Source organism: Eptatretus burgeri, unplaced genomic scaffold (assembly GCF_056783735.1).
Source record: "Eptatretus burgeri isolate ZD-2024b unplaced genomic scaffold, Ebu_testis_v1 Ebu_testis_scaffold_3189, whole genome shotgun sequence".
Taxonomy (NCBI): Eukaryota; Metazoa; Chordata; class Myxini; order Myxiniformes; family Myxinidae; genus Eptatretus; species Eptatretus burgeri.
The window spans coordinates 117,501-133,807 of NW_028225139.1; the positions used below are offsets into that span (position 1 = coordinate 117,501).

Below are 16,307 nucleotides of genomic sequence, written 5' to 3' on the forward strand. Positions count from 1 at the left end.
TTGCAGGAGAAAAGGTAACAAAACATTCCTGATATATTTTTCTTTCAAATGATCCCTTGCGGTTGGGATAATATACAAAGGAAGTATGATCGAAAGTAACAGATTTATTGACGTTTCTTTTCTTGTATTTTATAATTAGATCTCCCCCCCCCCCCATAGTATGCTATTCCTATTCAACGAGATTTCAATAAGTCACCTGGTGGACAATAATGAATCATTCTCGTATCGATTAATAAAACAGCTCGACTGCTTACGCTTGTGAAACAGGTTAAACAGATGAGAAATACAGGTAGTACATAGGTCATGCTTTTTACAGGTGCACGAACGATCGGTCAGGTATGTGATGAGTACATGTCTGCAAGAAGAACCAGTGCTGTGGAACATGTGTGTTTAAACATGAGCTAATCCAAGTCTATCTCTGCAGGGAAACCCAGGGATTTTGGGAATTGATGGCTCTCCAGGTGCAGATGGTTTACCAGGGCCAGAGGTAATCCCAATGGTTCACTTGATGTTCTCATAACAATGGAAATGTTGCACAATAATAAATATAACAAACTCTTTTGAAGCTTTTACTAAAAATTTTGATAAATGTCTAATTTCAAATTTCATTTGTTAAACTATTTTCATCTCGGTTTATTTGTGATTTCAAGAAATCCAAATGTGCCAATCTAGGCTCATGGAAGAGTGATAACGCAGAACAGAAAAAAAACATGGTGGAAAGTGGGAAAACACAACATGAACATCAGAGTGGAGGGACACACAGAGAAACTGCAAGGATGGAAGGGAGAGGTAAAGAAAGAAAAAGTATTGGGAGGGAGTGGTGACGGAAGGACGACACAGGGGGTTGAACAAGCTGGATACAAGATAAAACGCAGTAAGAGGGGACTGAAAGAACAGGAAGAGAAAACCTGGAATACAACAGAAAAGAAACAAAAATGGAAAGTGGGGGGAAGGGGTGGAGGGAATGGGGTGGGGTAGTACACCATAACCTGTAAAGGAAGAAGTAGGCTCGGAGACGGTTAACGAGGATAGAAGAGATCATGAATATCATGTACACATACCTCTCGGGTATCCTGCCAGCTTACAGAATTGAAATGACTGAGCTTTTATCAACACATTATTCAGCGGAATACAAAACTTCGATCATGTGATGCTGGATTTAAATGGATTTTTTTTGCATGGAATATATATGGTTGGAGACCAAAGAAAAAGGAATTCAACATTCAAGGGAATGACAAATGTGAAGTGTTCTTTGAAGATAAACGTTGTGGTTTCTTTGTGTTTTTACAGAAGTTATTTCGTCTTTCTCTTTTTTTTTTGGATACATAGTCGAGGCTCGTGGAAGAGCTAGTACAGGACACTGAATGGATCAGGAAGGAGCAGACAAGAGCAGGATGCAAAATACATATGCATGAAGAAGGAAACTCAAAGGGGAAAAACTGGAAAATTATGAGGGATTTGGGTGAGGATAACGAGGGTATAAAAGGTCATGGTTTCGGATTGCAGATGATCTGAGATGTTGGTGAAAACCTGGAGGGAAGAATGACATCAAGAGAATATGGAAGTTTGTTCTACAGGTGGGGAAAAGAGGAATAAATGAGTGGAGGTGAGCAGTGATCCTGGATTTAGGCAGTTTACGAGAAGTGTGTTGATGGTGGACTGTGTGAGCCCTGCAGAAATCTGGGAAGGGGGGGGCAGTGGGGGCAAAGCAAGGAAAGAGCAGAGGGTGCAAGATGAGAAAGGAGACGGTAGAAGACAAAGAAACCGCCAAACTGTCTGCAATGGCGAAGTGATAAGCCCATCGACTCAGCTTCAGCGTGGGAGATTCCCATGATCTTGAAGGCTTTGGTTTCCACAACGTCAAGCAAAGTAAGATGTGAGACAGGGGAGTCAGCCCAGAGGGGAGATCAGTACACTACCAAGCTGTGGTTAAAGACTTTGTAGGTGGATAGAAGTTCAGGAGTGCTTCGGAAGGACTTTGTACAACGCAGGATGTTCTATCGGCGGCTGGCTTTGGAGGCCAATTTTTGAAATGTGGTTTCCCAAAAAAGATCATGGCTGACAGTGAGACGCAGAAATTAAACAGCAGTCTCATGGCTGATAGTGAGGTCTTAAACACAAACTGCAAAATCTTTCAACATCCAAAATGAAAAGCTTGCTCAGAGAGGTTGTCTTATGCCTGAATCTTGTTGTATGTTCGTGGACAAGGTGGAAGTCATCAAGTGCTTCAAATATAAATTGGAACAGGTCATAAACAAATGAACAACATGGAAATGAGATCACAACTCAATGAAATCTTTGAATCCTAGTCCAATGAACAGCTGTGTCAATCATTAAATCGCTTGTGTTTGTGATATGTTTCACCGACACATTAATCAAGAGTTGATAAAATGCTCATCAAGTCAAATTGAATGAAACTTCTTGGTATATTTGACTCCTCATTCAGTTGTTTGGTACTGGTGTTGGAATTTCAGAACAGAAGAGAAAGATGGAGTGAAAGTTTTCAACAATTAATTTTTATACCTTATAACAGGCTTGGATTGAATCTGATAGTTTATTTCTGAGGAATTCTAACAACAAAACACATACCAATATCAACTTGCTATCAATCCAATCTACCTGATGATGGCTCTGTATCGAGTTACCTTTAAAATATCCCACTTTGTCCAGTCTCCGTGATTGAAACGTGCAAGTGATAACTCTCACCAAACCCATTTTATTATTTTCCAAATGGAATTTAACTGTGAACATAAAAGATAACATTCCTCACCATTAACCTCCTTGGATTTTATTTTGTAGTTAAATCTCAGAAGTCACCTGTTAATGAGATTTGTTTGTTTTCCCGGCTGATGGCGAGGGAAAGATGTAATTTTAATAATTCCATGTATTTAATAATTGGGAGGTACAGGATTACTTTTCCTTCCATGAGGATTGCAGCCTACTCAATCCTTAACAAGTGATGAACAAACTGCAAAGGTGATAGGTTGATGATCCGGCTGTCCTCGATTTCATCAATTTCTCCATGATCTGCACGGTTATGTAATAATTTTGAGAGAATGCGACGGAATACTCGTCTCTGTGAAAGGGACCGTCAGTCTAAGGCAGCAAAGAACATTTTAAACAATGAATTGATGTTTCCCACAACGGGAATGTTTTCCACTACATTTTAAAGTCTTTTTGATAAGATTAATTTTGGGATGATGGCCCTAAGGTTGATAACAGCTCTCCATGTATTTGATCTGCAAGCTGACAATTGGGAATGCTGAACTAAACCGGAAGCAAATTATATATTTTTCAATACGACTCGTACACTTAAAGTACATTCCTCTGATATTTTAAAATATGAATAAAAAGTAATTGCAGTTTTCCTTTTGACTTGTTTGCCTGTATGTTCCTCATGCAGTCATTTTGTAACGCTCAACTGGAAGTACCTTATGGAAACCTAGAATCATTTTGGCGGTTCTTTTTCTCAGGGTGAACAAGGACCAATCGGAAATTCTGGTCAAAAGGGAGAAAGAGGAAAACGAGGTCCACACGTGAGTTTTTAAATCACCTTTTATTCAACACAACCAAGACTTCATGAAACGACAGACACTGTAGTCTACATTTTAAATGATATCACATCATTTAAATTTATCACAAGATATCACATCATTTATCACAAGCTTCTGGGTCTCACTATCTGCCATGACCTTTCCTGGGAAAGTCACATTTCCAACCTCGCCTCAAAAGCCAGTCGCCGACTGGGAATCCTCCGTCGTGCAAAGTCCTTCCTCGGCCCTCTTGAGCTCCTGACTACTTACAAAGCTTTTGTCCGTAGCCTGATGGAGTACTGCTCTCCCCTCTGGGCTGGTGCTCCTGCCTCCCACCTTTCTCGACTTCACGCTGTCGAAACCAGGGCTTTTAAGATCATTGGCATCTCCCGCAATGAAGCTGAGTCTTTGGGCCTCTCACTCAATCACCGCAGGTTGGTCGGTGGTCTTTCTGTCTTCTACCGACTCCTCTCCAGCCTTGCCCCCCCTGCTCTCTCTGCGATTTGTCCCAACCACATTTCCACAGGGCGCTCAAGGTCCGCCAACAACCCCCTTCTGGTAAAACTACCAAAATCACGAATCACTGCTCATCTTCACTCTTTCATTCCTCTTTTTTCCCGCCTTTGGAATAAACTTCCTCACTCTATTCTTTCCCATTCTTCCCTCCAGGCTTTCAAAACAGCTGTTCACCACCACCTCTTATCTTCCCCCATCCAAATCCTCGATCTTTTCTACCCCCGATAATCCACCCAAGCCCACTTCCTTCAATTCTCCTGCTTTCCTTCCTGAAAGTCCCTGTAATGTCCATCTTCTCCTCGCCATGTTCCCCGTCCCATCCCCATCCCTCTCCCTTCCACAGTTCACCTGTGTCTGTTCCCCAATGTTTTGTCCCTTCCACTCCCACCCCTCTTGTCTCATGCCTCCTTGCTGTGAGTTGTGTGTTAGCTCTCATACGAGCCTCGACCAAGGTATACAAAAAAAAAAAAAAAAAAAAAAAAAAAAAAAAATCCAAACGAGGATTGTTGTGATGGAACAGGATACTTTTGCCTTCCTCATGTCTCGGTCGTATTTATAGTTGAAGATACTGTATCATGGAATAGATATATTAACTAATGTAGAACAGCTTCCATGAAAAGTAAAGTATTCCTTTGCAAAAACATTCCATAAAATAAAATTGACTTGCGGTTTAAAAGCACCCGCAATGTGGCTCTCTTGTCTTGTCATTACCCACTTTGGCTATATATCGTGGTGTGTCTGAGGGCCTGTTAAACAGTTATTTCAGGATCTCCCATTTTGTGGGTGTCTATATCAGTCGTGGGTTAAGGGGTTTGTGATTTTTCCATTGATTACTGTTGCTTCCTTTTGTTTTCCCTTCCCATGCCATTTTTTTTAAATTAAAACTGATTTGGTCTCTGGTGAATTCTGATCATGGTGGTCCTCATCGGTGATTAAAGGAAAGCCCATTGAGGGGTAATTGATGCGGTGCAGCAACACCGTACATCCGAATTGCATCACACTTCGGGCTCTCTCGGCCTCATTTGCACACGACGTGTCATGCCTCATCGGTGTGACACTGGGTCAATTTGGACTTCCACTCCATACACTATCATGGCTAAGACATGGTGGCTAAGACAAGACCGAACAATATATATATATATATATATATATATATATATATATATATATATATATATATATATATATATATATATATATATCTATATATATCATGTAAAACACAATGTGTGATTGTATTGTGTATTTGTGTGATATCTGTCCCCCTTCAAAAGGGCGATTTAAGAACGGTTTGAAAAGCCAATCCTTTAACACGACTGAGAGTTCACTACGCTCTATATTTTTCAAGCTAAAAAAAAAGACTTGGAAAACATTTTCCATTGAAGAGTAATTATGTCTCTTCTTTTTTTAAATGTAGACGGTGACTTGCAACCGGGCCTCAATGGCGGTGTACAGAAGCGTTTTTAAAAAATAATAAATCCAAGGCACAGGGAGTTGAAATTTGCTGCACGTGATGTGTAACGCACGCAGAGTAAATCGAGTGTTCATTTACATACATGTGATGTGTAATAAAGAAGATAGAAGCATGCCTTATGCAAGGCCGAGGCTTCAGGCTCTGGCATTCTCACGAGGATGTACCCTCAAAATGAAAGGTCCCAGAAGATAGAGAAAATAGGGCAACATTTGTACATGTAGTGTTTTAAAATAACGCTTTTTCTTGCTATAAAACATCATGTCTTCCAGTTTGTGAAAATTGTCGCGACGCTGGTGGCCAAGGTTAATCCCCCCGGCCCAAATTGTGGTGACGGGCGGTGAACATCGCCGGCCTGAATGGTCGAGCGGTCTTTTCCTTATTAGGAGGTGAACACGTTAATCCTCGGAGATTATCACGCATGCTCGAAGGGCATGGGGTAATTGCGGTGTGACGGGAGCACAGAAATGGATGCACAGGGGAGTTTATACTCAACCCCCATGACAAACACACAGATACATTTACTTAAAATGAACACATGTAATGAAAATAAACAAACATTTACAAAGGACAATAATCGATGCAATAATTATAAATACGTGAAGTAAATTAAACTCGAAATTGAGGTTCCCAAACATACGGACTTAAATACAGATAAAGGGAAACAGAATAAAAGTAAATCCCTCCTTTACTCTGGTATAATTAGCTTGGCCCAGAAATGGTTTTTGTGGAACTTGGAATCGAGGCGCTTCTATCTGCACGTGTAGACGCACGCAAAATGGTGCCAAATCGCTGTCTCATAGCGGGAACAAAGGTATGCCAGGCAATTTGTGAGCGGTATTCAACACCAAGGCTCAGAGACCCAGTGCAGCTGCTTCGTGCATCGATCATCCTCACCAACCCGCTATTTGACATACACGAGGCTCGGGGTCCGTTCATCATGACCCAACCAAGAGCCAAAGGTCAGCGTCTTACTTCACCACGTGAGCCAAATCGCCTCAACACGAATACCCTGTTCTTAGCCAGCCAGCTTAGCAAAGGAAAGCCAGTCATAAAGCCCTGTTCTTACAGGCCATCTCCTAACTACATTCTTTATCTACCGCATGTGCCCCTTACTCTGCACTCAACTGTTCCTCCTCCGAACTCAACTGTTCACCCTCCGAACTAAATTCTGACTGACGTCGCCGTCCCACCGTTTCCTCCTCCGGAGCGTGGCTTGCTCACAAAAAACCCAGGAAGGTGGGAACTCCGCCTATTCGACTCGCTTCTGACGTCATGCCCATCAATCATCAGCCTCGGGGGTGTGATCATCTTCGCCCGTCATCATCCTTAGAGGTGGGGCTTCTGCCTGCTTGGCACGTCTGGCTCGCTTGTAAATGCAAAAATGTAGGAATAGGTTATGGGGGGCAATCACAGACTGGGGGAACTTATTCTTAATCCCAATCTAATTAAAATTGCACCCCCCCCCAGTGTAGTGACACATAACACTTAAGCTCACAGTTTCCCTACTTAATTACATTGAGATGTCTCCTTCACATCCATGGACCAAACAACTCTATTCAATCCTCACTTTCCTATTAAATTCCTCCATCTACCCCCACAACCGTAACAATATTTTGAATAACATAATTCCAGCCCACCACTTTTGATGGGCTTTTACACAAGTATAGTGTGTGTGTGTGTGTGTGTGTGTGTGTGTGTGTGTGTGTGTGTGTGTGTGTGTGTGTGTGTGTGTGTGTGTGTGTGTGTGTGTGTGTGTGTGTGTGTGTGTGTGTGTGTGTGTGTGTGTGTGTGTGTGTGTGTGTGTGTGTACTGCAAAATAAACAGGAATTTTATTGTAAATCGTTTCTCATCATCCTTCTCCATCAGAATTTGTAATCTTTGATGACTGTTTCCAAATGAAAGGAAAATTTATGTGTACATGTCTTTTTGGGTTATGTCCAAGCTCGGAATGTCCTGGAGTATTTTGAGGACCAGGAGAAAATGTTTTACTCTCGGGTTTGAAGATGTAGGAAGGGTGCTCACAAGAAAACCAATTATGTTGAAAACTATCAAATGAAACCTTTAATTTTATCTGGTCATGTGCAGGTTTAGCTTCTGGGCCTGTATGCCACGAGAGGTGTTCAACCCTAGCCATTAGAGCTGTTAACTTTCCTGTGACTTTCTACCATCCCTTATCATTTCTATAATGTGGAGAAGTGTTTTGTTTGTCTTATTAATTGTATTTTGTTTTTTAATACACAAATCACATTCAAGCCACTGAGAGGTAAACTGCCCTGTCCAACACAAATCTAGTTCTGCGTAAAAGGTATTCAAAGTTCATGTTCCCATTTTGATCCTATTTATCTCCAAATGAGCAAAGATCATTATCATGCTCAACTATTTCGTTGAAAGTCGCCATTAACACAGGTGTGCTGACCTACAGGGATACTTTACTGTACTTATCTCATCTCAGTGATGGGTGTTGGATAGTCCAAATCACTTATGGGTTCACATGTAATCGGGTTATTTGTCCTGCTTGTGGAACCATGGTGTAATAACTGTCATATTAGATCGTGCTGTGCTGTCTTGTTACCCTTATGGCCAAACCCTATTTTAAAATATCTTTACTCCCTGAACAGTTTTAAACGATTTGTTTCCTTTTCCATAAATAGTGTTGGTTACATGAACAGATTACCATCAAGGAGAGACAATATTACCCTCTCTTTGATTGCAGGGGAAGGCTGGGCAAAAAGGAGAAGATGGTGATAATGGCAGGCCAGGCAGACGAGGAAGAAAGGTAACTGAAGATCTTTCACAACCATCCCCTTCCTCTGCCTGATCTTTCACAAATATAACAAGGTGGATAATGACGAGAGTGAGAACGGCATTAAACGTAGTGCTGCCTTCACTTCTTTGTGATTGTGATTTTTTTTTTGTATATCCATTCAGTTCATCATTGGACCCGTGCCACAACGTCATGAACAAGGGATATTTAGATATAATTACTCCACTTGAACCTCATTATAATCCCAACAGCCTTCGGCTAAAGGTACTTTATGATATCCTTCATCTTGAAAAGAAGAAACGCTGCTGGAGGTGCAGCCTGAAACTTTGCACGCATACTAAGAAAACTCCAAGGAAGTGCATGATTGAAAATTGGGTGTTTGGGTTCATTAAAACACCCCTTTTTAAAGATAATTAACGGCCTTACTTAATTACATCCTTCATCAGGCGCATCTTCGGTCACTGCTCTCGATGGGGTCTCAAGGCATTTCCTGGGTAACCTCGCTGGGGTCTGAAGTCGCCAAATTTTTTAGCATGCTCAACCATTCCTTGACTTGGAACAGGTCACAACTATTTATTAATGATAAAGTTTTTTTTTCACTTTCCTCACTCCTATTATTGCATACCTGTTCATCATAGCTATGAATCGTTGTGTACATCACTTTTGTAAGTACTGCAATTTTCAAATTAGGAGCTTGGAGCGATTTTTGTGCACTTATATGATACGATTCTCTATGATCTACTCTCACGGACTAATTAAAGTATGTCATTGAAATATGGTTTCGGTTTTGAGGATCGGATATCATCCGGACTAAATATTTGTCAAAACCTGGAGTAAAATCTGATAATTTAAAGAAGTAATGAGTTTTATAACTCAGCTGATGAACCTATTTACTTTAAGGAAGCAAAAGGCTTTGTTCCCTCCTCCTCCATAGAGACACAAGAAAATGTGAAATTTCCAAAGCATTAAACTTATCTTTTTCTACTGTTGGGAGAATTATATTGAATGAACATTAAATTTAGGAACGTGCCAAAATTAACAAGCTTCATTGAGCTGTATGATTTAATACATTCACTGCTTGACCTCGCACCCTGTCCCCCAAAGGGACTGCTTATCCATAGCATCTGCCAGATCTGTGTCGATATTTTTGGAGGTTTCATGAGGTGCTCTATGGGAAATCAAAGCAAATCTGGTGAAAATCTGACAATTTAAAATATAGTTGTGATGTTTGCACAGACCCCCAAACCAAGGTACCACGTGACGCGTGCACAGACGAGCAGGCAAAATGGCGCATTTTCTGCAATGTTTATTTCACAAGTGACTGAACTTTGTGATGTCATAACTCTGTGTGTGAGTGTGTGTGTTTGTTTCATAAAGCATAACATTCTCATTCTCTCTCTCTCTCTCTCTCTCTCTCTCTCTCTCTCTCTCTCTCTCTCTCTCTCTCTCTCTCTCTCTCTCTCTCTCTCTCTCTCTCTCTCTGTCTCTCTGTCTCTCTGTCTCTGTCTCTGTCTCCGGACACGTCTGGGCAGTTCTTGGCTCCGGCCGTGTCTGTGCGGTATTTCTGTCCGGACAGGAGTTTGTCTTTGGGTGTGTCCGAGCCATGTTTGTGTCCGAACGGCTTGGCTCTGGATGCATCTGGTGGGTTTTGTCTCCGGACATGTCTGGGCGGTGTTTATCATGTGACCAGTAGGAAATGGATTTCAGACATTATTTTGTTTCCATCTTCACTGTTATTCTATGCAGAATCATTTTGATGAAACAGTATGAATTATAATTAACGCTCCACCGCACGTCTGCCTTTCCTTCCTCTCACCTCTTGCTGCCTTCTCTCACCACACGCCCCTCACTTTCCCTCCCTCCTCGCTCCCCCACCCCTCCTCGCTTGCCCTCCTTCCTCTCTCCTTTCCCCTCCACCTCTTCGCTCGCCCCACTCTCTCTCCCCCACCCCCACTTTTTCTCCTTCCCCCTTTCGTATTCCTGTTAACAAAGCGAAAGGTGGTATTTGCTAGTACAGGTATATAAGAGCAGTACAACAGGGGCATTGCAGTCCAACAGAGGGTATTTGATGAAAAAACAAATTGATACAAATGGAAAACATGACAACAACAAAGGGATGCACCACAGCAGGAGAAGGAATTGCAGGGGAAGGATGGGAGCAGGGTATCATCTGGTGTGGTAAAAAATCAGTCGTGTAAACGGGCGGTGGGCCCCAGATTGAAATCGTCGAAGAAAGAACTCGAGACAACGGACTCGGGAAGGACAGAAAAGAGCAGGTTGAAATAATGGCGGGAAAGCCTTCAGTTTACACTTGTGGGGAGAAACAAGGAAAGGGTTCTGGAAGAACATGTTCAAACTGGAGAGGCAGGGACTGGCATCGAGGTGAGATGACAAGAGGTGCAAGATCAGAATAAAGCTGGTTAAAAAAAACTCCATAAGCCATTGGTGAGTAAGAAGCATATCTTGAGATGTGACTTCCTGACATGAGAAAACAATGACAGGGAGTGATCTTAGCTTTGAAGAGCTGATAGCATGCAAGTTGGGATGCAGCACCACAGCCCACAATGGGGAGCTATATTCCATGACTCTCCAGATGAAGGTTTTCACCATTATAAGCCGAGGTTGGTAGATGGAGGATTTGGCCTTGCGGGGAATTTTGAGGTGGCATTCGGCTTTGAAGGCGAGCTTAGAGATATGATCTGCCCAGGACAGGTAATAGTTAGAAGTGTGGTCCAGGGTCTCCAGAAACTCTACCTTTGCTTCAGGGATGTCAAACTCCATAATACTTTGAGTGGAGTAGTTTGTAAAGTGATATCATGGATTGTACGGTGATGAAGATGTCCCAGTACACAACCTTGAGTATCTAGGATAATAACAAACTTCTCTTCTTTGTTCCCTTTACGGCAGGGCCCTTCTGGTTCTGAAGGAAATCCAGGAGTTGCAGGAAATCCTGGACCACGTGGTGGATCGGTAAGCCATGACAGCAGGATAACACACAAGTACAGTACAAGTAAATTCTCTTTCTGATGAATAGTTTTTGAAATAATCAAAGGATTATGAATAATCAAAATAAATAACGATGTAACTTTTTAAAATCACAATTCTCCTTTTCAAGTAAGAAAGGTATAATCTTTCGAGTATTCCGTGACGTGCGTTACAACTTATTAATCTTGAGAGGCACCGTCAAATAACTCGCAGATCAAACAAACTCTGAAGCTGCCAATCCACTACTCCAGATCTTTTCACAAGCCTGCATAGGAAAAACCCAACACAGCAGTCTCTAATAAACAGAAGAGTTGTCAGGAACCGTGACGATGAGACCATGTTCATGGGGTTGAATGGAAGTATACATGACGAGCATCCTGAAGGAGTCTGTTGGGCTTCTACCCCATTCATGAGGGCCATGAAATATAGGATTTGAAGTGTCTCCTTTGAAGGTCACCCAGGCAAAAATCATTGGTCAACACAAATGTGTCCTTCAGCACCCTGACCCCTGAGCCTTTAGTGGTGGTGGTCTTCCTTGAAGGTGATTCGTGAGCAAACTGATTTTGGGTTCGAGTTCAGTGCAAACTTGATAATTCTCTTGAGACTCCATTGATTTTTCAGAATTTTAGAATCGAAATCTTGTGTTATCTACATTTGAGCCGACGATCTCTGGGGTTCCAGTCCACCTTCTTCACCACTACACTGCAAGCTCAATGTGAATAGAACACACAGTTCATTACATCAGCTCAATGACAGATTCAGCTTCAGCGATGCCTTGCCTTCACATTCATCCGATGAACAAAGACGGTTGATGGTTGAACGTGCTCGAACTTTATCATTTCATTCTCCAATAACTTCATCTAAAATGTTAATATTAATTAGTTCCCTTACAAGGAACTTAAACGCAGGATGAGATCATTAGATCCAATACAAGCCTGCACTATCCTTTTAAATGCTGAACGTCAAGCAAGGAAGCAGCACGACCGTGCTTAAGTCTTTGGTATGACTCGGCCAGGGTTCAAACTCCCGACTTCCCAGACTCTGAGCAGACGCTCGAACCATTACACCACCGAGTCCGGTTAAATCATCTCGTTGTCGCACACGTGATCTGACTTTAATACAAAGGAGACAAATTTTCCAAATCAATTTAGAAAAAATTAAAATTTCAGACCGAATTACAATCAATTGTTAAACCACGTCCTTTGAGAATGCTAATGTCCTTTGTAGTGACCTGCCAAGGCTGAATTGATATGCAGGTGTGTCAATACAGGTGTTGTTATCAGGACAGTCTGGCACCTGCTGCATGCCACAAGCATCACTCGTGCGAGAAAGTGAGATTGACAACATGATTTGCTGGATTTGTTCTCTCTGTTTCCAGGGTGTGGACGGACAAGACACAATCGGTATACCTGGATCAATCGGAGCCAAGGTTAAACTCTCGGTGCCTTTGTGCACTGAGCTTTTCATAACTTTCTAAAACGTCGTAAAACGCAGCAAAGCTCAGAAAAGTTTGCTTGGAGTGCTCTATGCAGGTTGAAAGTTGGCTTGTTTAAAAGTGTTTTTTTTTTTTTCAAATTGCAAAGTCAATGATCACCTGGAGAAGAGTGTGGACGTTCGGGATGTGATTTCAAAGGAAGTTATCAAGGAATCGGTAAATGCATGGATTGCACAAGTTGATGCTTTAAACACATATCTCAAATAACATAAATGTCTCGTTGCATTTCAGGGAGAGCCAGGATTTCCAGGTTATGCTGGATCCATTGTAAGTATTATTTTTTTTTATATATTCAAAGAAATTTGATACGTCTTCACTATGTTACTCTTAGCTCCTGAAAACTCTCCAAAGCAAATTGTATGGAGGGCTGCGGCGGTTTTTCAAAAATTCCATAAACCCTTCACTTTGGCCTGAAGCATGATGTAGAGTATAGACAAAGAAAATATGGATGGAGGGATCGAGGGTTGTGAGGGGGATGCGAGGTGAATTTTGGACATCTTAGAGGGAGTAGTGAGGACAACGAAAAATGTCAGACAAGTTGTCTTGGTGGTAGCAAACCCACCATCGAATTATCTCCTTCGGGTTAAATTCCCAATCCAACGATGGTGGCTCTCGGGCAGGGTGCACAGTCCGTCGGGGTGGGACATTAAGCTTGGGATCCGTCCAACGGCGTTGGCAACTGTAGCCCGAACTAGTTTTGGTGAAATTGGTGAGCCCTGGGAAAATTTCAAATTATTGCACTAACTAATTGGAATGTTGGAACAATGTTGGAACAACATTGCGCTCGAGTTGACATTGTTGCAGTTTGTCATCCGCACATTGCCAGGACTGGTTTAATGTTGGCCTGCAAACCAGTAGAGGTTGTTGGCCTTTTTGATATTAGTGACATTCAACCACCCATTGGGAGTTAATTAGTGCAAGCCCAACAAATCAACGTCACGTCTAACATTGGCTTATCTATGACCTGACATATAAGGCCATCGTTGGTCCAGTCTAGCCATGCCCACTGGGAAACCAATTCCCATCATCCGATGCAAGATTATATTCATAATGTGCATTCGTCATGTTCTGACCAATCGTACTGTGACTCAAGGTTCAAATGGAACACACATCCGGACACATGGACAGGTTGCTGCATTCTCAGTCCCTATAGGAGGGGATGTTAAACTAGCTATCCCATTTGTTGTGGATGTTAAAACGGGTCATCCACCCATTTGTTAAATGAAGACGACTGTTTGTGCATAGCCAATGGAAGATGAACATATTTCTGTTTGGGGCTGTAACGTTATGGAAATTCCATTGTCTCCATTCCCTTGTAATTGTTAATAAATATCATGTTCCTCGACGAACTGCAGATTAATCTTTCACTTGGATGATTTCATAAATAAATTGGTGTTATTTTTCGTTACAGTAGTTAAGGTACGCACAGGACACAGGAACTTGTACAAATAATTACATACATGACGAGAATGGCACTCGGTCGAGCGCACATCTCCGCCAGGATGAATAGTTGATTTTTTGTATCCACTGATAAGCTGGATCTCCTTCTGGACACGAGCCGAAATCTAATCGGCTTGTTCTCGTCACCAACCCAACGCGTCCACCAAGTTTCATCCGAATCCGTCTATAACCTTTTGAGATATTGTGATATCTATCATCTGTGGCACTAATCTCTCGATGGTGAAGAATCACTTTAAAAATTCTAGTCGTTGGATCCAGATCCAGATCTTCACCAAATCTAATCGGTTCTTCCTTGTCACAAACCCAATCTGTCCACCAACAGATGCCCCGTTACCAGTGAAAACATAACCTTCACCTTCAGTGGCGGAGGTCTTTATAAATAACAAAAGTCATTCATTTCCCTGAACCCACCGCAAGTCTTCAACTTTAATTATAAAATTAATTCAATTATAAAATTAAAATGATGGAATTCTATTTTGTATTATATTTAAATAATGGTTTTACCGTCAAGTGCAGTGAGACTTGTTTGCAGGATTGGTTCACCATGGCGTTCCGTGACTCGAGTCTTTGTTTACAGGGAGACGATGGAAATCCAGGACCACCAGGGGACTTCGGCCATAAAGGTGTCCACGGGAGGCCGGTAAGTTTGGGGTCACCAGTTTTGGGTCCATGGTCACATTGAGGTCACAACATTGTTCCCTAGCATTGCGACATGATATTATTTTCTCTTCTTTTGCTCTGCTTCCATCTCTGACTCCCCCGATGTACATCCTTGATCACGCCTGTCAAGTGATTGTTAGAATGTACACAACGATTTTAACCTTTGAACTCAACAATCTCACCTGTTTGATTGTTGCCAATTGTATGTTAGGCCACGCACAAACTGACAGGTTTTTCAAATATTCAGGCAGATGAAGGAAAGGTTAGACATTGTACCGTTTGATGGGAAACACCCCAGGCCCTCCAGGTCTTCAAAACACCAGTTCACCACCATCTCTTATCTTCCCCCATCCAAAACCATGACCTTTCCTACCCCCGTTAATCCACCCAAGCCCACGTCCTTCAAATTCCCTGCTTTCCTTCCTGAAAGTCCCTGTAATGTCCATCTTGTAACGTCCCCATGTTCCCCGCCCCATCCCTCTCCCTTCCACAGATCTCCTAATGTCTCTGTTCCCCACTGTTTTCTCCTCCCCTCTCCCATCCCTCTTGTCTCCTGCTCCCCTTGTTGTACATGGTAGCTCTCATACGAGCCTCGACAGTGTATACAAAAATTAAAAGAGGTTTGCCGAAGTAGTTTTAGCAAATTCAAACTTGGACTGTTCTGAGGCCAATTCTTTCAAAAGCTTACAGTTTGTTTGTGTTCACCTTGTGCAAAAGTGTAATGTACAAAAGATTTTGGAAGCTATAAATGTTCATCTGATGGGATAATGTCATCATTTAAGGTGAATATTGAACATGCTGGGCTGACCGAATGGCCACGCACACACCTCTCGAAGCTGTCTCGCCTGGGTTTGAATCCCTACCCAACTATAAACTGTCATCTCGGTGTTTCACATTCAGGGTGATTCATCAATGTGTGTGCCGTCTCGAAGACGGACGTTAAACTGAGCGTCCTGCCTGCCGGCATTAGTTTGGTGGATGTTAAACATTGCACCGTGTCCTTCACGAAGAGGGGGCGAGCTATCACCGGCACCCTGAACAAATTACAAATTCATGCCAAGACTTTTCTGAGTCGGTGTGGCGACTCGACCAGGATTGGAACCTAGTAACTGCTTCGGCAGCATCGACACTTTGCATAGGATGATGATAATGATGATGATGATGATGATGATGATGATGATGATGATGATGATGATGACGATTATTGAATATGCTACTTTGTCATTTCAATTTATTTTATCACTCCATAGTTTCCAAATGCCAATGTACCGGCAATGCTATTCCTGGGAAACCGGAGTCACGTGACTTTTTTCTTTTTTTTAGATAAGAAAAGCCACCAAGATAACATGTCCGTCCTTGCAATTCCATCAAACTATGCCTTTTGGCTCATGTGAACAGATTGATGTGCAAGTTTTTCGA

The 16,307-nt window shown here is 42.1% G+C and overlaps 1 protein-coding gene across 5 annotated transcripts in view; it reads left to right on the plus strand.

Moving 5' to 3' along the window:
- Nucleotides 1-16,307, plus strand: part of LOC147006323 (collagen alpha-3(VI) chain-like) — a 144,467-nt gene that overhangs the window by 114,862 nt on the left and 13,298 nt on the right. For 4 of the 5 annotated variants that reach the window (XM_085869061.1, XM_085869059.1, XM_085869062.1 and 1 more), the window contains 8 exons: nucleotides 1-14; nucleotides 425-487; nucleotides 3,474-3,536; nucleotides 8,237-8,299; nucleotides 11,195-11,257; nucleotides 12,651-12,701; nucleotides 12,999-13,034; nucleotides 14,806-14,868. The exon at nucleotides 1-14 is cut by the window's left edge and continues 22 nt beyond it. In XM_085869061.1, the coding sequence (XP_085725187.1) occupies nucleotides 1-14; nucleotides 425-487; nucleotides 3,474-3,536; nucleotides 8,237-8,299; nucleotides 11,195-11,257; nucleotides 12,651-12,701; nucleotides 12,999-13,034; nucleotides 14,806-14,868 (416 nt within the window). Of the gene's footprint in view, nucleotides 15-424; nucleotides 488-3,473; nucleotides 3,537-8,236; nucleotides 8,300-11,194; nucleotides 11,258-12,650; nucleotides 12,702-12,998; nucleotides 13,035-14,805; nucleotides 14,869-15,670; nucleotides 15,955-16,307 lie in introns of those variants that run through there. The other variant, XM_085869063.1, reaches the window with a different exon arrangement.